General features: G+C 37.9%; 1 protein-coding gene across 1 annotated transcript in view; it reads left to right on the top strand.

The window, feature by feature from the left end:
• Positions 1–3,502: 3,502 nt before the first annotated feature.
• The window catches only part of TARBP1 (TAR (HIV-1) RNA binding protein 1), a 33,971-nt gene continuing 11,738 nt past the window's right edge, over positions 3,503–25,735 (top strand). Inside the window, exons 1-19 of the mRNA XM_029961604.1 lie at positions 3,503–3,583; positions 3,667–3,764; positions 4,209–4,278; positions 5,113–5,261; positions 6,452–6,504; positions 7,174–7,271; positions 8,346–8,481; positions 9,506–9,602; positions 10,514–10,603; positions 11,280–11,418; positions 12,807–12,903; positions 13,196–13,371; positions 17,524–17,621; positions 18,832–18,993; positions 20,607–20,800; positions 21,489–21,744; positions 21,826–22,014; positions 25,238–25,437; positions 25,563–25,634. Of these exons, the coding sequence (XP_029817464.1) occupies positions 3,741–3,764; positions 4,209–4,278; positions 5,113–5,261; positions 6,452–6,504; positions 7,174–7,271; positions 8,346–8,481; positions 9,506–9,602; positions 10,514–10,603; positions 11,280–11,418; positions 12,807–12,903; positions 13,196–13,371; positions 17,524–17,621; positions 18,832–18,993; positions 20,607–20,800; positions 21,489–21,744; positions 21,826–22,014; positions 25,238–25,437; positions 25,563–25,634 (2,300 nt within the window). The 5' untranslated portion in view covers positions 3,503–3,583; positions 3,667–3,740. The remainder of the gene's footprint in view (positions 3,584–3,666; positions 3,765–4,208; positions 4,279–5,112; positions 5,262–6,451; positions 6,505–7,173; positions 7,272–8,345; positions 8,482–9,505; positions 9,603–10,513; positions 10,604–11,279; positions 11,419–12,806; positions 12,904–13,195; positions 13,372–17,523; positions 17,622–18,831; positions 18,994–20,606; positions 20,801–21,488; positions 21,745–21,825; positions 22,015–25,237; positions 25,438–25,562; positions 25,635–25,735) is intronic.

The raw sequence follows: 25,735 nt of genomic DNA, 5'->3' as shown, positions 1-25,735 counted from the left end.
GCTTGGGATAAACTCGGAAAGCATAGAAAAAAGAACAGGACACAGTCTTTGGTGGGGCAGGGGTATGTGTTGGAATTGCAGAGCTGGAATGCACATATTTAGGGTGCATGAAGACACAACAAGTATGGTATGAGGGTGTGAATGGTGTGACTCTTGCCATCTGAAAATTACAAAATGCTGCTTCTTGCTCATTTTCTCTCTCTTAAGTCCATATCCACCTTTCTGGTTTATTTGTTGTTGTTGTTTGTTTATTTTGTTTTATTTTGTTGTCGTAATGTTCGATTCAGAAACTCCCCAAGCCTGATTTCCTTTTTTGTCTGACAATGTGATCTGCAGTAGAATAGTTCAAATTTAAATGCTGTTGTTTAACTTGATGTAATAAGGTGTTAGATCTGGCACCCCACTGTGATAAAAATAAAGGCAAAGCAGAATTCAGACAGGAATGGAGAAGTAGCACAGCACCTAGTATATTTTATTCCGTTTTGATTACTAGTTGTTGTGCAGACCTTTAACGCTTCATTTGTTTAAGTCTTACAAATGCCTGGATGGGAAGAGTAAGATTGAAATAAAAAGTGCTCGGCACCTTTTCAAGCCTGATAAAAGAAACACTCACAATTCATCAGACTGCATGCTATAAGCAGGAAATGGAAAAATTACTAAAGACATGAGAGCAAACAGAAAAGCAAACAAACATATATTATGGTATGGAAGAGATTTAAACTGTAAGCATCCTGTTTACTAAGATACATTGTAATATTTTCTCCTATGAAACATGTTTCTGTGTGTGAAACAAAGTACTTAGTTTTACTTTAAATTTGAGTAAAATGTATCATTTTCTTGAGCTTCTCCTGTATTCTTTAGTTGATATGTAACAGAACACATGCAAAGTGGTAAGGCATGTGGAAACTGGGTTAGCTACTGGGTTTAAAATAATTAATTTCTACTGTCTTTTTCCAGAATAGATTGCATATTCTGGAAATATGCAATCACACTGTAGGTTCACTTCTAATAAGATGCTTCAGCCATTTTGCAAGCAGTAGAATCTCAAAGAAAACAAATTTCTAAAATTTCTAAAATGCATAGCCAGGAAAAGGAGAGACTATTCATGTGAGAGAGGAGTGATCAAGTGGAAGCCCACTCAGAAAACTTGCAGTTTTTTCTTCATTAGACTCTAAGCAACTATGGCTTGGCCAAGGTAACGCACATGCCCACTAGAAACCATGTTGTATCTGTGCTGCTGTGCAGGAAATTTGCTGTTCATTGCTTTCACAGGAGCAGAAGGTTCCAGGTTTGCCTTTTCCTATAACTACATCTTCTAGGAGAGTAGTTTGCCACCATTTTTGAGGTGCTGATCTCTAAATTTTTTTCACAGGAATTGTAATCTTGCATAGTGAATGTACACTTACCAGAAATTGGTTTGATTTTCTTAATTAGGTTTTGGCTGCACCAGTACACTGAAGTGCATGGGAGTTGTTCTCTGGCCTCAGTGCAGGTGGCCTAGACCCTCCTAACAAGCCAACGGCACAGTGTCCAGGAATGCCTCTGACCTTCTGAGGAAGACACAAGGCATTCAGGCAGACTTGTAGTATGCTGTGATGAGAACACAGACTGGTTTCAACAACTTCTTTTGGCATAAATGGTTAGAACAACCGCAATAGGTGGGAAAACTGGGTATTTTGTGTATTACTCCTGCCTGGTCTTGCACTGTAATGTGCATGAAGAGTAAAGAGAGTTTCTATGACACATAACGAAGGAACTTCACCCCGTCAAGCCAGGGGTCCACACCTGAGATGTCTCCATTAGTCCCCCTCATGCTGAGCCCATGAGAGCACACAAGGGTCCAGGCTGTGCCTGGCAGTCACCATGACCAGGAACACTCATGCAGGTGGGTACAGTGTCATGGGGGAGCACGGCACCACAAAACCCCAAGGGCTAGAGCCCTCCAGTCGCTTTCCCCCCCGTGCTAGTGCGGGAGCCACGCAGCTGATGTGACTTCCCCTGCAACCAGTCCCTTGGCCACTGGCACAACAGGGCTGCACAGGTAGTGCCCATCTCACTTTTCACAGCAGCACAGAATCACAGAACAGATTGGAAGGGACCTCTGAGGTCGTGTGGTCCAGCCCTCCTGCTCAAGCAGGGTCATCTAGTGACAGTTGTACAGGACCACGTCCAAGATGGGTTTTGAGTATCTTCCAAGGAGGGAAACTCCTCTGGGCAACCTGTGCCCATGCTGGATCACCTCATAGAAAAAATGTTTTCTGATGTTCAGAGAGAGACTCCTGCATTCCCGTTTGTGCTTTAAGTTTGGACCCTTTCCAGTATGTCAGTGTACCCCTTGCACTTGAGGAGTCCAGAACTTGACTCAGCACTAGAGGGGTGTCCTTACCAGTGCTGAATAGAGGGGAAAAACTCCGGGCTTCCACCTGCTGCCCGGGATACCATTTGCCTTCTCTGCCCCAATGGCACATCGCTGGCTCGTGTTCAGCTTGGTGTTCCCCCCTTAGGTCCTCTCGAAAGGCTTGATGTTTTGTGGGTTCTGGTTTGTTTGTTTGTTTTTAAATGAAAACTGGCTTTAAAAAATGTTATGACTTGAAGATGAAGAATATTTTAAACGCAAACATACCGCCAAACCACGGTTTAACCATACTGTTTTTATGTCGCACGCCGCTCCTCGGGGGCCCCGCCGCCCCGCCTGCGCAGCCGCGGAGGCGCCGCTCCTCCCCCGGCTCCCCCCGCACGATGGAGGTGGTGCTGGCAGACACGCTGCTGTCCCGCTGCGGGGACCGCGCGCGCTGCTGCGGGCGGTGTGCGCGCCGCTCTTCCGCCGAGCGGGCGGAGGCGCTGCGCCTGCTTGCTGCAGCGCCTGGCCGGCGGCGGGCCGCCGCCGCGGGCGAGGCGGAGCGCTGGCGGGCGGGCGCCTGGGAGGTGGCGCTGGAAGCGGTGCCGGCCGCTGCTGCGCGGCGGGGACGGGGCGGCGGGGTGCGGAGAGCGGCTGCGGCGGCGCGGGCGGCGCGGGGCGCGCTGCGGCACTGCGTGCAGCTGTGCGGGGCGCCGCTGGCGGCAAGGCCGCCCGCGACGCGCTGGCCGAGCTGGCGGCGGGCGGCGGTGCGGGCGGCGGAGGAGGCGGCGGTGGAGGCGCTGGTCGGCGGCGGCGCCGCGGCTGGAGGAGCCGGCGCTGGTGGCGCGGTGCGTGGCGCGGCGCTGGCGCTGGTGGCGGGAGGAGGGCGAGGGCGAGGCGGCTGCGGCGCTGGTGGCCGGGCGGCTGCTGCCGGCGCTGGGCGGGAACGCCGCGGCGCTTCGCGCACGTCTGGGAGGGGCTGCTGGGCGCGGGCCGGGACGCCGCGGGCCGGGAGGGCGCTGCTGGCGCTGAGCGCCTTTGGCGGACGCGCTGCTGCCGAGGGGCCCCCCGGGCCGGAGCCGGGGCTGGACGCGCGGCTGTGGCCGCGGTTCTGGCGGGTGGTGCAGGAGGGCTGACGGAGCGGGGACGGGTGTGCCGAAGCGGGCCCGCTACCTGCTGAAGCGAGCGCTGGACCTGAGCGGCGGCCAGCGCGCCGAGCTGCGCTGCCCCCGGACGGCGGACACGGTACGGCCGGCGGGCACCGGGAGGGGAGCACGGCCCGGGCTGCGGGCCGAGGAGAAACCTGTGTCCTCCTCTTTTTCTGTCAGAGTCGAGTCTGTTTTGGTGGTCTGCTGAGAAGAATGAGCAACTCCTGCAGTTTTGGGAAACTTACATTTTGATAATGGAAACTTTGGAAGGAAACCAGGTAGGAGCGCTGTAGCATCTGCACCCGTCTTAGACATACTCACTCATTTCTGGCATATGTACTGTAAATGTCTTTATTGGCCAAAGTATTTCCAGTTTTGGTGATTGAGGGTGTCTTAAGTAAGCATTAACAGTGATATTTTTGTTTCAACTTTTAAATACTTCAAACACAGTGCGTGTCATTCATTGGGAATAAATTCATAACTCTATCTGTGGAATAAATTGGGTTAAAGTAGTGGATTGAGCTAAGAAAGTAATACCTGGATTTTCTTTAGTGCTAAACTGCAACTGTTACATACCACAGGCATTGCAGGTTTATTTAAATGCACTTCTGTTGTCAATTACTATATTAATTGTATTGATAGTAAATTCTAGCTCAAGAGTAACTGACAGTTCCTAGTTCTGAGATGTAAACTATTTACATTACATGTAATTTACTTTTCAGATCCATGTTATAAAGCCAGTACTACCAAAACTAAACAGTTTATATGAGCATGCCATATCACAGGACAAAGGTAAGATGTAACTTTTTCTGGTACATCTTTAAATGTTGGGCAGTTAAGTTACGCTTTTCTGTTTTCTTCTGCTGTTTTAGTAGCAGCTTTTTGTTATTTTTTTCTTATTTTAGGTGTTTTCTGAGTGGCTGTTCCAGTTTTTGTTGGTCTGCTGTATGCTTGGTAAATATGCATAGGCAGTGGCCACCCTTTTCTGAGAAGAAATCCTAATATATGCTTATTGCTTATTATGTTATATTGTAATACTATTTTTCTGTCAGCAAACCCAAATAAACGATCATTTTCCACTGTGTTTTGCTTTACTTAAGCTAATGTGAAAATAAACCCAGAGAATCCTGAAGTGGGTCTTAGTAGCCAAGTCACCTGCACAACTCTGTAAAAGGGAAAAAAAACCACCTAACTTGTTAGAAATGGGGAGAGAATAAATAAATTGAGTGTTGAGGCAGCATGTCTAGGGCAAAACGGAGCACACGTAATTAGGCAGTGCAGGATGTTAGAGATTTGTAAAGTGGGAAGACTATTAATGTGAAAGTATTGCAGGTAAATATATTGGTATAAGTGGAGTTGCAGGAAGAAGGATGTGGCATTTGCCTTTAATAGTAATTTTAATTTGTAACTAATATAATGTAGGGGGTAAGTTTGAAAAAATGTGTTAATTTCTTTTGTATTAGATTAAGCAGGGTGTTTTTATAAATTAATAGCTATAGTCATCTTTTTGACTTATCTAGTGAGTAGACTATAATGTTGACTGAAATGTCAGTATGTTGTGTGTTAGTGTGTTAATGTGTCACTGTCATTTCTGTGTCAGTTTAGAAGAATTTCCTTTTGTAACAGGTTGTTGGCTGTTTCACCCATCGTGGCATATGTGCATTTATAAACGAATGTTTGAGAGTGAGAATAAAACATTGACAAAGGAAGGCATTCTTCATTTTCTGGAGCTTTATGAAACAAAGCATCTTCCAAATTCTCTTGGTTTTTTGGAGGTAAGGGCGTTACTGTTACTTGCCTGAACAAACAAATGTTTTAATTTGTAATATATCTTAACACTAATTGCTTTAGTAGTGTTGGAACCAGACACATTCTGTAAAAGTAATTTATTTAGCTGTGCAACTGATAGCAATGTTTTTAAGTAGTGTCAAATATGTAATTACTTGAAAAATGGCCAGGCTGGAGAAAATATGTTTTTGAGTGCAGTCATTCATTCCCACATTTCAAACTAATGCTCTCTAACTAAAGTTGACTCCCATTTTAATTGAGATTTGTTGCCGGAACTGAAATTGTCATAGGAGTGATAGATGCTTCAGATTTTCAGAGCTCCCTGTGTTAAGGAGGTGTTCCTGTCTGACCATTCGGATGTCACTCTGGGACTTCAAGTGCTGGGAGTGAAGCCCCCTCACAATGAGTGGCTCCAGTGAACCAGTGGGTCCCTGCTTGACTCCCCACACTCACTGCACTCAGATAGGTTTTCCTTACCAACTCTACCCTGGGTTTCCTATAGCAGAGCCCCAGATGACTGGTTCCTTTAAGTAATTTAATCGTGGTACATGACATGATAAGAGCTCCTGTTGATGCCTCCATAGAAGGAGCCTGAACAGAAGAGTCTTTGGGATTTTGTACCCTTACAGTCTGTGCACCCACTCTTCGTGTGCCTTGCACGTGCCTCTTGGTCCAACAGTTGTTTTTGGTCTGGGGTCTTCTCATTGTCTATTGGGTTCTGCAGAGTCTCTTTGTGACCAGCTGGTGCTGCAGGTCCCTGTGCTATTTTGTTAGGTAAAGTGTCAAATTAAGTCAGCCTCTTAATGAGTAACTTGAAATGAAGTCAACCTTAATATACACCCTAAATCATTGCACCTATGTTGCATCCTAGTCATTCTTTTATTTAATGTTTAAATATCTTTGTCTGTTTCCCAAAAGGATTCCTTATTCGCCTACACCTTTCACAATATTCTCTAAAATGAATCTGCTGGAAAAATTGCTTTGCTTGTTTACTCTCCTAGTCCTCTTTCCATTTAGTTACCTCCTCTTTTTGCTCCTACTATTTACTACTGGTAAGAGCGTTCTCTAATTTCTGACTCTGTTCTTCTAAAGTCTAGTGAAATAAGTTTAGTTAGCCTCTATGTAACAGTGCCTTTCAAATGTACATTTAGCCATTGTTCTTATTTTCTTTTATCAGTTTGTTATTGGACCATTAATGGATGCCCTCTCAGAAAGTTCCCTCTACAGCAGGTAAGTCAGTGGTTTATTTATTTATTTGTTTGTTTATTTAATTTCTTGATTGCTGGTCATGTGTTCTAATAATACTGGTTTTAGTATGCGGGTAAAGTCTTAGCTAAAGAAAAACACAAAAAAAAAAGGTGCTGCTAAACGGGTAAAGAGTTTTTCAGGAAAGGTGGGTAACTATGAGTAAGATAAAGTAGGTTCAATTTAATCCTAGTAATAGCAACATAGGATGCCTCAAGGTCCTATTTTGCAGCTTGTTTTGAAATATTAATTTGGAAATGAAGTGAGAGATGATAAATTATTAACTTAGTGGAGTATTTTTTTACATTCTCATTTTCTTGCCACACAGAAAGAAGGACGACTCTGATTACTGCCAATTCATAACTGCTGGAAGTGGGTTTTTACAGGAGACTATTTGTGGTTGGCAGATGACATTGGCCTCTCTTGTTGTAAATATATAAAGAGCAGAGAAGAATTTGAGGAGTTGCACTCCCACGTCTATGGCCTGTTTAGCAGATTCTGCAATTAACCACTGAATAACACTTTGCTTTTGTTTAGGGACAATCGTAAACATTCTAAATCTTAGATTTTAGATTAAATCTGTTAAATCTAATATTAAAGCTGGTATATGCTGTCATATGCCAGTTGTATATTTGATGTTTTAAAACCCAACAGGACACCGAGTCAGTTAATAGGAGCCTGTCCTCCTTTGGGAATGAAGCTACAGAAGTTTTTGGCTACTTACTTCATGCTTCTTCCAGAAGAAGAAAAAGGTATGTTTCAGTTTCACCTTTATCTTTTTTTTATGTAAAGGAACTAAATAAAAACTATGGACCCATTTTCTGTATCTCATGTAAACATTTACTTGAGAGAAAAAAGGAGTAGTTCTCCTCGCAGTGGATTTTCCAGAGGAAAGAAAGGTGTTCAGAGGCTTTAAGGGATGCTGCAGTATTAAGTTATGAAATTGTTTTAGGGGAAAACTGAAGCAGACTTACCTTTTTTTAATGAAAAAAAAAAAAAGGCAAAACAGGCTTCAAAGTTCTGAAGGTGAACAGTATTTGCAGATTCTTTTTTCTTCTGCAGACTTTTTTAATCATGACCTGGGTAGTGAGACATTCAAAAGAACCAGTCCAAGTGCTGAAGCAGAAGCTGAATAGGGATTCTTTTATTGTGAGGTTGGATGGAGGAAGAGTTCTGAGATTGTTCCAAACTTTAGTTTTAGTGTAGGCTGAAAAGAAGGAGCATCCTTTGACAGACCAGAATTTAATATCTGGTTTTATTGGATTAAATAAGGATAGAACCAGCTCTGTTCAGCACCCTGTATCTACAGGTACATATTCAGGTAGGAAACATATATTTGTAATGCAACAGATGCCCTGTTTCTCTGCCCAGTCCCAAGACATGTATTTTATCACAAAATGGAAGGTCTGTGATTAGAATCCTGAGATTGGGTGGCCTGCTTCCACTGACTGCAGATGCTTATCAAGGCTTGCTCTGGCCATGCCAGCATCCAGTAAACAGGTTGAATCACTGTGTACTATGGTCTGCCATCACACAAACTGAGTAGCAGCTTAAAAAAAGGCATTGTTTAGTACTCAAAACAATCAGAGTTAAAATTCCATTCCTGAATATGGTGGTTAATGCAGATTACCAAAGCCAATATTAGGTATCGTTCTGGTTCTCTCCTTATCGTATTACCTTAATGACAGACTTCTTTGGAATGTAATTTTGTTGTCTTTCATTTAATTGTCAGAAATTATCATAAATCTTCTGCTTGGGTCCATGTTATTTAAATGCATTGGAGAACAAGAAATCACTTTGGATTGTTTGTTTACTTTTATTTTAAGGTAGCTTCCTGTTAAAATTTATTCAGAAGATGACAAGTAGGCATTGGTGTGCTGTTCCCATTTTGTTTCTTTCTATGGCTCTGGCATCTATCCCTGCATGTAAAGTACTTGGCGTTGAAGGACTTCATGCTTTAAGGTAAAATATACACTGTGTTGTGTTCTTACAGACTCCTTCCAAAGAAATGCGCTGACAATCTGGAGAGCCAGGATTTAATTCATGTTTGTTACTTCTGAAAGGATGGTTGTGCATGGGAGTGGAAGGTTCTCCTTTATGTCTAGTTTGCAGAGGAAAGCAGTTCAAAAAGTAATGTATTTATATCTCTGTGTGATTTAAAAAAATGGGTGTTTTGCATTTTAGATCTTTGTAGTTTCTTCTTTTTTAGCATAATTTTCCCCTGGTCTTCCATGCTTGCTGATTGATATATATCACACTTCTTTTTATTCTAATTACATTGCAACCTGGTTTAATAGAAGTTGAGGCTACTGGAAACTGAAAGATTTGTAAATAAAAGGCTAGATAAAAGTTCTTGGCCTCAGTATTGATCTTAATCACATTGATATTAATCACATTGATATTTCCTAAGTGTCTACTTTCACTTACTAGAACCACTAAAAATCAGTTGTCATTCTAGTTTAATCAAATTTGAGATTTTAAATAAAATCTTACTCATGGTTGAAGGAATATTGCATAGAAGCAGTTTAGAAAAAGAAAAGGAAATAAAAAGTCAGACACACCTCTGCTAATAAAAGATCATTGGAGGTTTTTTCAGTTTTCTACTCAAGTGAAAATTTGATGGCAAATGTATTTTATTTCTGTATTTGTTGCAGATAGAAATGCAAATATTAAATTATCAGTTTGAACTGATGTCATTGTGGGGATTGTTCCTTTAGCTTTGATTTTGTTCCCTCCTCCCTCCCTTTTTGTTTTGTCAGGTGTATGCTCATCCAAGTTTTAATATAGGTGTTTGAAAGTACCTGTAGAAGTAGCCTTGGTGCTGGATTGTATGGTATCTGATCAGGCAGTGTTTGTGTCATACTTAGTAGAATATGTTGTTCAATGCAATTCAATGTATTGAGAATGGTTAATAATTAGAAAATATATGAAAATGTTTACATTTTTAAGAGTGTGTTTTATACAGTGTGTATTTTCCTGTTTCCAGAAATGTCCTCCAGTGTACTATGATTACACATCAGATTTTGTTGCGTGGAGCTGCTCAGTGCTATCTTCTTCAAACAACTATGCATTTGACAGATGTGGTCAGTTTGGAGGGTTTTTTGGTTTGGTTTTTGTTTTTTCTTTTTCCCTGATGTAATAGAAATACAGTAGTAATGCTTTTTTTTACAGGGTAATCAGTATTCAAAAGATTGCTAGATACAACATGGAATTACTGATTTTGCTGGACTTGCAATTTTTTTTTATTGATTATTTAAATTGTGTTATGTGAGTACAATATGCCTCTGTTAACTTTGGTTTTAATAAAAGGTATTTTTTTATTAGTGTTTATTAGTTGATTTTTTTTATTGTAGGGTTTTTATGTGGTAGTTATCATAATGAGATATTATTCTATATTTACTGTATAAACTCAAGTTTTAAGAGATAGAAACTAAATAGACTTTCCTGCAGTACATAAGAGGATAAAAGTATTCATAATACCAGAATAATAAAACTACCATTATTATTCATAATACCAGAATAATAAAACTACATCACTGCTGAACTAGCACAATCTTTGTTATTCAGTAGTCAAAGTATTCATACTTTATTTGTTTTATAACATACTTGCTTTCTAAATGAATAGACAGTCTTCCATGTTGTGTATTACAGCTATAGATCTGTCTGAATTTCCTTTTAGAAATACAGAAATAGTACTTACCAATGGCTCTTAATAATTTCTGTACATTCATTTAAAAGGTGTCATTAGTGAATAGCACTATTCTTCTAGTAATTTATTAATTTTCAGGTAGACTTTAACACCTGGGAAAAATAAGTTTTTTCCTTGGTAAAGATAAGTTGGTTCTAAAGAGGCAAAAATGAATCTTCCTTGTGAAAATGAAGAAGTAAATTTCTTTTTCTGAAACTAGACAGAGAAAGGCAAACTTTTTGTTATGTAGGTGTTATGTGTTGTATATTATGTTGACAGCTATTGTATTTTGATTAATTTCTTCAGGAGAAAGTGTCCCTCCCAGAAGTTGCAAGCTTTCTTCTGTCCCTTAGGCCAGAGGAGTCCCTAAGGAGGGATACTTTGTTATGGACAGAGGTGAGAACTGAAACTGGTTTTATGTTCATCAAACCCAGCAGAAATAACAGGATAATTTCAGAGGGGAAAACGTGCATACCGTGTAGAGTGAGATTGTAAATTGTAAATTTTCATGGGATATGTTTTATGTCTTTGCAAGATGTAAAATGCTGTGAATAAGAATTTGAAGATGAAATAACTATATATAGTTACTGGAGGCAGCTGATTATGTAACCATAAGTTTTGGTTAGTTGTACAGCAATTATAATGATAAATTTTTTGCATGGTGTCTTCTTGTTATGTATACTGTACATTGCATCTTATTCCATTGATTTTTAGCATTAAAAACTAAAAAAATGTAGGTCTCACTAGATAATACTTGACTGGAAGAAGCCCTTCTGAGATAAGGGAATTTTTACCAGTCTTGCTTATTTTTTAAGAGTTGTATTTTTTCTTATATTAGTACCAGTGATTTTTTTTGGGGGTACTCTGAATTACTGTCTGGAAAAACCTTTTTCTGTGTGGAGTTAGAAGGGAGCAGCCTGCCAAGCCTCGAAGTAGCTCTGTTGAGCACCTCTCACAGTGTAGGTTTGTTGATGTGACATTACATGTTTAACAGTGTGCCGCTGTTAAGTTAGCGGTGTCAGTACGCAGCTGGCAGATGTGTTTAAGTAGTAACATACTGGTTTTAATGTAGCTTTGCAGTTGGTTGCACGTGAATGACACATGCTTCAGAAAGTCTGTAACTTCTGATTTTGAGCGTCAAGAGACATCATCATTATGTCAATATGTACGCAGTCTTGTGGAAAAGTACTTTAAGACACCAGCATCTGAAAGTAAGTTAAATGTTTGTTAATAAACCCCCCTATTTTGAAGATAATTTAAACAAAAAATTACAATCCCTTGGATTTTAGAAGAATTGTTTGTTTATAATGTTATTAGCTCAGAACCTGTTCAAGTACTACCCAGTCTGTGGTATTCGTGATTCCTAAGTTTGAATCTTATTTTTTGATTCCAGTTTTCCTTCAAAAATTGAAGTCCTGCAGTATTAATTGAGGGTTAAGTCTTAATATTCAGTTTTAATGCTGCACTGATGCTTGTCCATTAAACTTATTGTGTTATATTTTTGGTGGTATCTGAAAATGCTGGAATGTGGGGATGGAGGAAAGCACAAGGAAATATGAACACATACAGGTTTTGTTGTGTTTTTCTGCAGAACTTTGTAAAAACAGACTGTTTTTATGGAGAAAGAGGCCATATAGTTTGGCAGCTTGGAGGCTCATTACACACCTTCCTGTGCAGTATGTTTTTTGAATTTGGACAGCTTGCAACAGATGAGCTGCCACACATTATAACTATAATTATAATAATAATTATAGTTATATAATATATAGTTATATAATTATAGGAAGGTTTTTTGTAGGATGTATAAATGTGCAGATAAATTCTAAAGGGACCTCTTTGTTCACTGACACGTTTTAAATTATTACAACTTCAGTTTAGTGTTTATTTTCAGATACATTGAAAGGAATGGGAAATTGATTTTTTTTTTTTAATACTTCAGCTTTTATGTAGCATTCACTTATTTGCTACTTAAGTACTGCAGTCATAGTGAACTTGATATGGTTTTAGAATGTCAAAAGTCAAAATTGAACATTTTTTAAATAATATACATATAGGAAGTAAAAAAAGTAGGTCAGAGTTTGCTAATGATAAATAGCTTCAGAAGCTTCCTGCAGCCCAAGAAAGTTAGTTAGTTGGTTTTTTTTTTTAATTTCCTTTTGATGGAATAGTTTCAGTTCTTCATATAACTTTTAGCTGGTCAAAATCACAGCTGATGGTTCTGATGAAGTGTAGTGGAATTATGTTCTTGGTAAATGTAATTTTAATTATGCTAATGTATTTTTAAAATCAAGAGAAAAAATGTTAGTTGGGAACTACTATATAATATATGTTACTGCATAACACATTTCCTAAAACTGATTTCAGAATAAAGCCCAATGAGTTTAGTGCCTCTCTTTGAGGCATAGAGGAAAAAGAATTGTGTTTGGTTTAGTTTATGTCTAGATTAAAGAACGCAAAAAATTATTAGTAATACTCTTGTTAGCATTAATTGGTTTTGTACTACTAATTTATTAAAGTGAGTTACAAAACCAGAAGTTTTAGAAATCAATATGAAGGTATTTTTTAGTTACTGTGAAAACCTTAAATTATCTTTAATCAGGAGAAAATTGCTTTATGCCTGACTGGTTTGAAGCTAAGCTTGTTGCAACCATGATTCTGTTGGCTGCTGATGTGGAGCAGATGAAGAATAAATACAGGTAAGTATGAAATACCTTATTTTACATTTCTCTCTTTTTCAATCCCTCACTCCTGAAGGATCCAGTAGAAGCCTGATCAAGTTGGGAAGCTGTCCACTTCTCTTTGCAGACTTTTAGTCAGCCTGATCATTCCTCAGACCTTGTCCAACTGTTGCTGCAAACATACTGAGTAACATTTCTAAAGATACCTGAGTGACTTGGAAATGTGTCCTATTTATTTCCATAAGTAACTTCAGCACTTAAGGCAGATACTCGGAAGAAGACTTTCTTTTTAATTTTTGTTTTTGTGTAGTGGAAAAAGCAACATAGAATGGATTGAACTAGAGGCTTTCTTGAACCCTCTTCTGGATGTCTTGATGAAACTTGGCAGTAATGCTTACATACCAACTCTGAAAACAGATAAAAGCCTACAGCTTCTCTTGAAGTTATTGCAGACCCGTTCGTTAAAATGTTCCAATGCGCAAGATGGTTAGTGATATCTTCCGTATACTGTGTCTTATATTACTTATAGTATTAACTACAACTAAAGTATTTACTGTTTTATGGCTATATTGTCAAATTAATACTAGCCTAGAAGTGGTAAATGTAAAAGTTGACACTCTGGCATGTCTGTTATAAAACTGAGCTGTGGGTCCAATCCTACAGGTATCTTAAGGACTGGGAATTGAGAACGTGGAAACCTTCTGGGAATGCAATTGTTATCCATTGCAAATATTTATAGGCCTATTCTTTGCCAACATGTCGATTCCATAAATCATTTAGACACTTCAGAAAGAAGTTACTATGGAAACCTGGCCTAACCTGCTTAGTTGCCACAGGTGATTCAAACAGAGTCTTCCCGAACTGCATAAAGTGATCCTGCTGGACATCCTGTTTTCTGAGGTGACTGGTAGGCTAAGAGGTGCACACTTAAGTGCCAGCCTGGTGATCTGTCAGTCTGGGAGTTTTGGCCTCCCTCAGATCAAGCACTTTAACTTGTAGACCTTTCAGGAGACTCTGAACAAAAGCTATGGAGTCCTTAGCACTCCTTTTGTGAGAACTTGGTCAGTTTGTAACCAGAATAGACCTGTATGTTTTTCCTGAAAGCAAATGAAAAATTGCTGTATTATTTTCATGAATTTAGATGCTGAACAGGAACAAGAGGGATCTTGGTGTTTGGTTTCTGTTTCCCCAGGTTATTTTTTAATTTTTTTCAATGTTTTTTTAACATGGAGTACGAGAGTAATTTTGGAGTGGGGAGCTACAGATCTAGGCTCTCATGTGGAACAAAAATAATTTCAGGTTCTACATCCAGGTTTCATATAGATGTCTAAATGCAACCCTGAAGTAAATGCCTACCCTCATTTTAACAAGTGCTTTATACATTCAACCCCCTGCTGCCCTTGAATTTTAGCTGTTTGAAATATGGAACATTAATTATGCAGGCTGTTGAAGTTCCTACTGGGAGATGGTCTCTGACTGTTGAAGTGAGTTCCTTGAAATGAAACTAAACTGGAAGACGTTTCCCAGCTACCACTGTGCATTCAGTGTACAGCACAAAGCTAGAACAAGCCTGAAACAAAACCCTACAAAACACATGCAAGCGCATATTAGATTTTTACTATCAAGAAGAATTAATTTCCTTGTTTGTCTTATTTCTTTATGTGCTTGCTGATGTGTCTGCAATGTATTGTTCCTGCCTTGCAATTTTGACACCTGATATAGCATGTTAAGTTCTGCTAACAAGGTTCTAAAGGTGTGGGAAGGCTGAGCACTGCAGTGTTTCTATCCTTTTGTACGTCCCCACAGGTACTCCAGTACCATCCTCAGTCTTTCAAGAGACTTTCTGAATTGCACTTGTAATTTTAAGTTGAACGAGGATTACTTTTCTTATATTATTTTCTACAATGATTTTGTGCTTCTTCCTTCTGCACAGGAGAACCAAGTAATAAATCTTTTTTCTCTGCAGCTGTGAATTGACTGTGGTGAGGGGTGGGAAGTTTAATTCTGTAAAATACAGAAGTTGTGTTTCAGTGTTGATTAAATGGGAGGTGAAAAGTCCTGTTTATCAAATGGAAAATGATAAAATAGTAGGGAATAATAAAGGAATTTAAGCTTGTAAACCAAAAGTAACAGCAAGCAGGAAGTGTTTTATTTAAGAATATTTTAATGGGGACAGACATGCCTGAAGCGCATGCTGAAATCAGCATTCTTCGACAGGTCTTGCTGTCTTTACTGTTAGATTTCACTATTTTAACAGTAGGCTTTTGCTAACTATTATTTTTGATAGTGTTACACTCAAAACAAATGGGGTTTTATCTGAAGAATTTCTGAATTTAATTTGCAGAAGATGTTTTAGTGATTTGAGATTTATGATGAAACATAGTAATAGTCTGACATAATTAAACTATTTGTTCTAAACAATTTAAGCATTAGAAATGCAATGAGCTATTTTGATAGAGAATATTGGACGTAAGTACAATATGGATTTGGAACTTCTTGACATATGTCCCTTTATATTTTCACTTTTTGAAGGTCTTCCATTTCATAATAGTTTTGCTACATGAAGTGTTACTCAGGGTCAACTCCAGAAAAAAACCCAGTAGCTCTCACCTCTGGGTAACTCCTAAATATTGAAGCTAATGACTGATATTTTTAGAACAAAATGGTCATGCAGAGTATTTTAAATCTGTTTTCATGCTGAGATGTTATTTCTTTGGCTTTCAGCTTGCCCGTACCCTGGAAGGACAGATTGAAGTGTGTTTGTGGTTAAATATGTTTTACTAGTCACCTGCCTCCCTTGTGTGATAAACTTGTGTCTTTTTGTTTGTGAAATTCTATGCACATGTGGTATCCTTTGTAGCCTAGCCTTTTCTTAAAGAAAGTATCACATTTTGCAATGTTAAGCCTGAAAGCTTCTTGACTGAAATCTCATAAGATTACTCTGTACCTGAAGATGAATTATTTCTACGCAGTAAAAAAAAGAAACAACCAAACCAAAAACCCCAAAATCTATAAATATTAGGAATGGAAAACCATATTTTTCTCACATAAAATTAATTGATACGAAAGCTTTCGTTCCTTATTACAGAGTGTGGTGGTTTGAAAAACCTTTTCTCTGAGGTAGTAATGGTTTGCCCCACTGATAATACTGGACCAATCAATAGTCCATGTGCGCCCTTCGGAAATTACATACCCACAGAAACGGAAGAGAAGGTAGTTTTAGAAGGCAGGTAGCCATGATCTGAGCCAGGAGGAAGCAGGGGGCCAGTGAGCCCCTCTGGGGGCCAAGGGCCCCCCAGCCCCCAGCCGAGGCTACAGGAGACCCGGTATAGTGTCAAAGCTGGACCGGGTCCCGTAATCAAGAGCTGGAAGAGTTTCCTTACTGTCAGCAGCAGCAGAAGACACTGAAAGCGACAGCGGAGCAGCCCTGAACAGAGACAGCGATGGCTGAAAGCCAAAAAGATAGCCAGTAGCAATGAGATAAGATGAAGCTGGCTGAAAGATGCAGAGATGTTCCTGCAGGAGGGAGAGCTGGCAACAAAACAGAGGAAAACTCAACAGAGCTGGTTTGGGGTAAGACTGTATTACTTTCCCAAAACCCAGAGACTTCCTGAAGAGGGGTGGACTTCCAAACCCTTAGGGAGTCCCGAAATGCGGCAGCAGCTAGAGAGAGGGAGAAAGGAGCTGAAAAAACCCAGAGTCGTCCTGAGAGCTGAGCCAGGACGGAGTGCGGAGGAGGTGGCCGTGCCCTCTGCTGCTGCTGCTTCTATCATGCTGACGAGCTGAGACAGAGCAGAAGAGCTTTGGTAAGACTGAACTGAAAGCTGCCTTCAGTGTTCTAACCCAAGAGGAGTGAAGATCTACAAGGAAATCCCCTGAAGGCCCAGGCTTGGGGTTGGAATTTCCACAAAGTAAGAACAAAAATCCTGACTGCCATACTTAAATCTGCTGCCTTGGAAAAACTGGAGGACACTAACCAGTGCCAAAAGAAAACTGAAATGAAGGAACTGTGGCCTGAGAAGTGACAGAAAGACTTTTCTCTTTTTTTCTTGGACTTTTATTGAAGAAAAGGAGAAATTTAATTCAATGTAAATATATATGTGGGTGTAAATAAACCTTTGTAAGTATTTTTCCCTTCCCCCAATAACGAATGGTTGTGTTTTGTCTGAAAACTCTCCACATGAGGTGAAAAAGGTATCAAGTCCATACCATCACTAAACCCTCTCACAGGGGCAAACTGTGGGAGGGGGGCTTGAACTTAAAAATTAGATTCTTGGGAGTTTCAAACCACCACACAGAGTTAGTTCATTAATAAGATGTTTGTGCAGAGAGTTGGGAATAGGACAAAAATATGTGTGAAAAGTTGGAAAACTATAATTTGGTCTTCTGGTCTTGCATGGTTTTTGGTTCATTAATACATGATAAATCTCTGGAAAGGATGTAATCTGGTTTGATTCTTTCAGCCTATGGCTTACACTGCTGAAGAGTGTAAAGCTGCTTTAAGGTATTCTTAGGTATTTTAATATTATTACTGTATAACTTTGACTCTGTAACATAATTAAATCTGCATGATATAATAAAATTCTTAAGGGAATTGTATTTCTATATGCTAATACATTTTTTTTTTTCACCACACAGATGGGGTATTGTTTTTTATCTGGAAATCTCTTGTGACACCTGTGGAGAGTATTCTTGAATTTGTTCTCCGACGTCTTACTACAGATGAACTAAGCACTGTAAGTAATGATTATGAGGCATACTTTGGTGTAGTTTTGCTTGTTAATTTGATTTACCATTGCTTCTAATTTTTATATCAAATCTTGAAGCACCTAGAAAGTCAATTTGCATAGGAATATTTCTGTTAACTTTTTTTGAGTGGGCACAGTAAAAATAAAAAAAAGTCTTGACAAGTAATCTTTACTGTCTAGTCTGCATTTCTTGTTTCTTCTTAAATCTAAAGAAATCGTGAGTATTATATACTGCATTGTATCTACTTGTATAGCTGTGGACATAAGATGTTAGGAGTTTGGAAACTTTCAATACACGGCCTGGTTATCATCTTTGTTAACTATCTTTCACTGCTTATTGCTGTGGACAGTGTTTAAGTTTATATCCCAAAGAAACCTGTGACTTAATGGTAGAAGAGGAATTTGACTTCTTTAAAAATAACGTTTTGAATGTATCAAAGAACAGTGCTTTTGAGAGAGAGAGAGAGAGAGGAGGTACATGTTTCTTTAGTGGACAGTCCCAAAAATGAGTGCAATGGAAGAGTGATGTGAAAGTGGTCCAGTGTCAAAGCAAAAGTTAGAGTTGAATCAGGAGAATGACATCTAAAAGTCAGTGGAGACTTGAAGGTATATTTTATCTCAAAATTAAAGAAGGAAAAGTTCTTTATGCAGCTCCTTGATGCATGGTTTTATATCGAGGTGTTTTCTGTACGTGAAGGGAAGTTGCAAAAACAGAAGGGAAATAGAAAGCCATAAAACAAGCAAGATAAAGCCATGAGATAAAATGTGGTTAGGGAAGAAGTGCAAGATGCACCATTGTGTATGTACAGGGTGCAGTGGTGTACTGTGATCTGAAAGTTGAGTTGGATTTGAACACTGCTCCTGATACTCAGGCTAGCTCAGGTGTTTTTACATGGCCATTCCTTTGGGCCCAGGCAGGGAAGTGAACTTAGCAAATAAAAGTGGAGATTTCTTTCAGAATTTCACACTGTCTTTTCTAAGGCATACTCCAGAACCCTAAAAGTAAAAGCACCTACAAGTTGAAAAGATTTAAAATATAGTAGCCCACCCCCCCCAAACAAACTCCCAAATTAAAGGTTTTTTGATTACAATGACTGCTGTTGTTTTTCTTCTGCTATCATTGCTAAGAATAGTTTTCTTTCTGATTTAAGTTTCCTCCTCTTACTGATTCAGATTACTATTGTTTCCTCATTTTTAGGTTGGTGACCTAGATCGTTGTGATCTGTACTTAGCTTTAATTCCAGAGATAGTGCATTTGTGCTTGGAAGTCAGCTGGAAGAAAGTGACATCTATCAAGAATTTCATATCGTCTCTGACAAATGCATCTATTTGTAATCTTCAGGAGAGAAATTCCGAAAAGGTAACTTAACATTATTGACAACAATAAATTTTAATATAAAACCAATAGGTAGTAATTGAAATATTTTTTGAGGCTAATATAGTATTTAGATTATATATTAATAATTATATAGTCATACTATAAATGTAAGTTATATACCAGTATGGATTTTTATTATAAAAGTACTTTATAATGCATATTAATATTATCTATAATGTAAAATTAAGTAAGTTTGTGTGAATATGTACGTCTGTATATATTCCCTGACACATATGGCTTTAGTTGGCAGTGTAATGTTAATGTAAAATATCTGTAGCTAAGATTTTTAGTACTTTTGTTTTATTGTATTACATTATTTAGAAGTCTGCATAGCTGAAGTAAAACTTTAACTGTAATAATGGACTATGTGTACTCAAGATTTTTCCTCAAATATGAACCTGTCTTACTGATTAAGTTACTATTAAATGAAAATGCCTTTTGTATTAATGACCTGTTGAATTTCAAAGCTGGACTATACAGAGAAAAAGAAATTCCAGAATCCAGCGTTGCTTTGGCTTTTTCATGTAGTTCTGTTAATGGTCTCGTAGTTCTACATGCTAGGCTAGTATATCTAAATAGTTATATTTTCAAAAGGTAAAGAAACGTTAATAACTTCTATAAAAGAAGATTTAATTTAAGATTTGTTGGGCAGTATAAACTTTGGTATTTTTACTTGGTATTATTGTTTTGTTCAAGAACAGTTAATAACACATTCAAATGTTGTAAGTATTTTATTAGCTAGGTTTTCCTTTCTAAGGGATCAAACAACAACACTTTATTTTTTTCTGTGAATTACGTACTTATTCCAGTAATTTCCAAGTTGACATTTTCTGTTTCAAACTTAGTGTTCACTGAGGGCCTCTACCAGCTTATTTTGAATTCAGGGGAATTACATTGTGATGATGATTTCTTCAGCTGCACATATAGTACATCTTCAGTTTAAGAAGAAAGAAGAAAATGCTGAGTAACTACAAATGACAAAAGTCTTTTCTGTGCTCTAGACAGCCCAAAGTAGCTTGGAGATATTTAAATAACAGAAGTTTTCATACTATAAGGGAATTACATGCTTACTGACTTTTTTTCTTTAATTGATATTTTTTATTTCATGCCTCTTTGAATATATGTGTTCATCACAGAAAATAACCATAGTATGGTTGTGACCTTTTGGGTGCTTGAAGCCAGCTAGTGTGTGGTATTCCAAATTTCAGCTATCTTGTTGCATGGGATTTCTGATTAACTGGACCCACATCTTTTTTTCTAATTGCTATCCAGCAGTATATATGAACTGTTACTTGGCAAGATAGAAGTGTTCCATCACAGCTGAACTAGGTGCTTACACTTAATGTGTAAGTGACCGTAATTTACAAGATTTATACTTCTGTCAGTGCTTGTAACTTGTGATTTGTTGCATTGTCCCAGCCAAGCTGTGTTAGGCACGGGTAAGAAAATAAGGAAGTAGAAGGATGCAGAGTTGCTGCCTTATGATGTCTGAGGTGATACAAATAGGATGATTATCAAAGGTATCAGTATGTTATTTGTATTGTATTAGAAGAAATGGGTGCGTATTTGTTCACATATGATTTGGTTTTACTTAGGAGCCGAAGGTTAAAGAACAAATAAAAAAAGTAGCTAGCATGGCTTCACTTACAGCAGTATGTGAGATAATGGATCGGAAGCCGGAAGCACACCTGGAATCTCTGCCTTCAGTGGATGCTCTGAAGAAATTTATGTCCTTTTCTCAGTTCAATGAAATATTGAAGAAGCCATCTTATATTGAAGACAAAAGTGGGTACGTCTGTGCTAAAGCTTCAGTAATTGTCCAGAAAAACTTGTTTAATGTGAAGCAGTTGTTAAGATACTGGATTTTCCTGTTCTTTCTTTGATAACTTTTTGCCAAGATAAAAATGAATAATTCTGTACACTAGCTATTAACTCAATTGCACTTTTGTCTTAACATTCAGGTTTTAGAACATTAAAGCAGGCAGAATTGATCAGACCAAAGGTCCTTTTGTTCGGTCCTCTAGTGCAATGAAGGCAGAGTTAGCTTTGGACACTGCTTACCCTTAGGCCCCCTTAAATATTTATACACTGCACAAAGCCATGGCACATACACAAGCAAGTTTAAATGGAAAATATTTACTGTTGGGGAAGGGAAACCAGAGCAAGCCAGAGGGCCAAATATTTGGATAACAAAAAAAAACATGACCAACATATAGTAATGTTTCCACTGAATAGTCTCACAGATGTTTATGACTAATGAGACTGACTGAGCCCAGAATTGATTTTACTCTTTTTAAAACCGCTTCATTTTTAGATTTCTTTTCCATGAACTTGTCCAGTCTCCCCTTGGATCTATATAAATCTTAGCATCTTAAAGTAGTATAGTGAGTTTGTACAATTAAACACTTGCTGATAGAGTAAGAATGTGCAGGATAAACTAACACAATATATATTTAAGAATAATATTTTTCTTAAAGCTTATGTGAAGAAACAACATCTCAAGGATGGGGAAAAATTGCTGCACGCTATGTTCGTGACCAGTGGATTTGCCTTCGTTTCATTTTAAATTCATTTCCAACACTGGCTCAAGGGTGTGAAGAAACTTCAAAAATGTCATTATCTACAGTTGAAAGGTCAAAAAAAATTCTGCAGTCTGCATTAGAAGCCCTAACTATTCTTCCTTCAGACCAAGTTTTACCTGTGTTTGACTGCATGAAAGTCCTTGTTCCCAAGGTAAAAGATAAACCTCCGCAATATTAATAGTTTTTGGGTGTTTTCTTGTCAAATGTACCACTTTGTTCTCTTTATTTTCAGCTTCTGGATTCATCAGAATCTCTCTGCATAGAAGCATTTGATTTGACTTGGAAAATTATATCCTCTTTGAGCAATACACAGCTAGTATTTTGGTCCAATCTAAAAGCTTTTGTTCAATTCATCTTTGATATTGAGGTTCTCGCTATTGCTGCAAGTGCAAAGGGTCAAGCATATGCCAAAATAAAAGAGGTCAGTTTTAAGAATTCTTTTTTTTGAGAGAGGAACTTAAATTGTGTCTGGATCTTAAAACGTGTTTTATGTTTTATTTTCCCTTCAGCTATTCTTGTGAATTTTTTCTTTCCAAAAAGGCACAAGTTTGAGAGTATTAAGATGAAAGGTCTGAGAATTAGATTGAAGATAAACAAATATATTGTTTGTTCTTGTAACACAGAAAATGAAAAGCAGTTTCTTTGTTTTTTAGACTGTTTGCTATTTTCTGCATGCAGTAAAATTAGTTTGTAGGTCTTTTATTTTATTTTTACATAATGTCCTTCCTCTTGGGTATTTTCTTTAGGATTTGACGCCTGTACTTGTCTCAAACTACTATTATTTTAGAAAAATTATGCCTTTTGCTAATCATTTGGTCTTTATGAAAATGCTGTCTTAAATAAAAAGAATAGTTCAAAACTTTCATGGCTTCTATTGAATAAACCATCTTTACTTCCTTAAAAATGCCTTTAAATCCTTTTTTTTGGTGATGGTCCAGGTGTAGAAAACATAAAAACCACTGTCACATTAGAGTCAAATTTTATACTGTGTGGTAGAGCTGCTTCCATAGCTTAGAAGGGGAAAAATATAATTTTTACTCTTCTTTTGTAAGGAGTTTGCAACTGCCAGTACTCCAAAAGTACTTGCATATGTCACGGTGTTCTTTTTTGATTTTTAAGTCACTAAAACTATATTTTAGTACTGGGATGTTGGTTCATCTTGGCCTTATACACTGGAAAGTTGTTTATTTTCTTTTTTAAGTAATCTTTACGGGGGGCGCGGGGCATTGTTGGTTCCCCTCCCACCCCCCATGTTTCAATTAAATGTTTGTGCAGAACAGTCCACGATGACTGCAGGACTTTTACTAGAACATTATGAATTAGCTACCAATATATATGTATGCTTAGACTTACTGTCTCATGCGCTGCTTTGAACTTAGCACAAAAATCACATTAGGAGGGGTTGCAGTGTTGCTTTCAAGTCACCATAAGTAGCTCTGTTCTGGTGTCATGCTTGTAACTGTAAGTAATAGCAAATGTCTCAACTTTACAGAACAATGGAAACTTCCTAGCTATTTAAAATTGCTGTGATATCCTCATATTAGCCTTAATTATCTTAAAATATAGTGCCCTTTATTTTGTTTTTGTTCTTTTTGAAAACATGCTTCAAATGAATGTTACTGTCACGTATTTTAAATGGTAGAGAACACTTTTTGCATTTGTAGCCTTTATGTGGACCCAAGTCAAAATAAGATACACACGCCAAGATGGTAAAATATCTTTTCCATTCTAGAAATGTATTAGCTCTTTCTTTTAATGAGTATCTGTAACAGCTGATTGTATGCTCGGTATTCTAGTAACTGATGAGCTATAGTTAGGGTTTTTTTCCTTCAACTTAAAACTTGTTTAAGTTCTTATAATTACTGTCTTAACTTCAGCATTAGTATTTCAGCCATTATATAAGGTGTATTTTGCCAATGTTGAGAGTCTTGAGTCTGTGTGACAGCTATCCCATTGTCTGCAGTGGGACATACCATGACAGCAGGCATCAAGGAGCTAATGAAGGTCTCGTATACTCAACAAAGGGCATCTGGTCGAGCCACCTTCTGCCCCTTCATAAGAAAATGAAGATAAAGTTCCCAAGCAAGTGCCTACTTCTGTATATTCTTATCCCAGTCGTCAGCAGTCTCTGGTGCCACTGACCCCTTTGTGTCACGGCTATATAGCTGTAGCTAAAGAGGGATGGAAAATGGAACTGCCTGATACTGATTTGTCACAAAAGCATAATTTTAATTTTGTCTACCACAGTTCACTCTGTATTTTTAATAGTTAGAAGGGGTGGAACAAAGGGGTATTTCTGAGTCAAAAAATGGAATAGTGCTATGGTAAAATCTAGAAGAGTTTCCTCAGAGGTCCTAGAGCACTCCGTTCTTAAGTTTCATTTCTTCTGCTGCGTTCTTCCTTTTATTTTGTGATTATTCAAACGTTGATTGTGCTAGAACTTAAATATCTTAAGTTCTTTTTGTGTGTGCTGAACTTCTACTATGTTAATGAAGCAGTTGAAAAAATTTCTGGATTGTGAAATGCATAGTAAATGTCATGCTGCTTCCCTACAGGTGAAACGCAATAGTTCAATTTTGGAATTACTAGTAAAGTTACAATGCCTGTCTTTGCACTAGAAAAAAAGTTTGAATTCTTGATTAAAAACCCACATGCTTCTAGGGTAGCATTTTCTTTCCAGAAAGTGTTTCTTCAGAGTGTATTCCAGTAGTTCAGTTTTAAGCTCTTCATGAACTTCTTGGTGCTTTAGTCCTTAGCAATTCAGAACAACTTTCTCTACAAAACCGGCATTACTGTCAAAGAAGTGTTGCATTATCAAAAATATCATTTCAGTGCAGGAAAGCAGAGCAGCTCTGTCTTATAAGAGCTGTCATATGTTTTGGAAAACCTCTTTCATGGACAGCTTACTGACATCTAATAGGAATTTATAAAAATGCATACCTATTCATTCTAAATCTCCCTGTCCTTTTGCAAATGCTTGCAATTTCTTAGAAAAAAATTTACTTTGCAACTGAAGTTTACTCTTGCACTTAGCCTAATGAAGTCAGTAGGAATGAAAAATTTTGGGACTGTTTTTTTTTGTTTTATTTTTCTCCTTTTTGGAGAAGTTCTAAATAGCAGTTTCAAATATCTTAAATATGCCCTCCTTAAAAACAAAAAATAAATGGTGCAAAGACATTTTTCCACTTTAACTCAAATACGGACTTTAACTTCAACATGAATGTAATCCTCATTAAAGAAGAGAATTAGTGATATGACTGCCATGTAAGAAATTTTGTTTAATGTTTAATTTTTTTTTTTTAATAAATTGGTAAGGATTGATTAAAAACACCAGGTTTGTGCTCATGAAGTAAGCCCTGGTGTATTCGTTCCACTTTTTAGGAGATTTGTGTAAAGCATCCAGTGTTACATCTGTTTAAGCAAAGATCAGTTGTCTTTTGTTAACATAAACATGTACTGAGCCAATTGTTGCCCATTTGCCTGCCCTTATAAATTGTAAAGAAATTGAAGACAGCATTAACCTGAGCAGAGATAGGATGCAAAAGATCATCAGACCTACGAAAATAGACATCACTGCAGTATTATTCTAATAAGTTCGGCACTTCTGAAAACTAGGTTTTGAATCTTTTATTTCTTCTTTTCAGATAATTTTCAAGCTCATAGATCTGTCCACTACAAAGACTGGAGTCTTCAATGTAGTCCTTAGTCATTGTTGTCAATCTTGGATATTTCCTAGTGTTGATGAGAGAAGTGCCTTGACAAATGCTTTCCTAAATGCTGGAAATTATTGTGAACTTATCATTGAGGCTTGTGTCTTTGGAACTGTATTTAGGAGAGATCAAAGGTATAAAAAAATCTTTGTGATTATATTTGTCTTTGTCTTCTTTTAAACTTTGAAATAAGTATTAAAAACAGGTTTTGTATGCTATTCTGTTAATTTTGTTGCTTTGTCTTCTTTTATCTGTGAAGACTTATTCAGGATGTGCATGCCTTCGTAGAAAATCTTGGAGAAAAATGTGCAGCAAACATTGTTACAGAAAGGTAATGACTTTGAGGATATGTATTACAGTATTTGGTGTGAATCGTGTCTTCTTCATGATTAATGCTATGATAGGAAAGATGCTAGTTTTGAATTCAGCTTC

The sequence above is a fragment of the Manacus vitellinus genome, unplaced genomic scaffold (genome assembly GCF_001715985.3).
Source record: "Manacus vitellinus isolate BGI_N305 unplaced genomic scaffold, ASM171598v3 scaffold_37_pilon, whole genome shotgun sequence".
NCBI lineage: Eukaryota > Metazoa > Chordata > Aves > Passeriformes > Pipridae > Manacus > Manacus vitellinus.
This window is presented reverse-complemented; position numbering and strand designations above follow the sequence as displayed.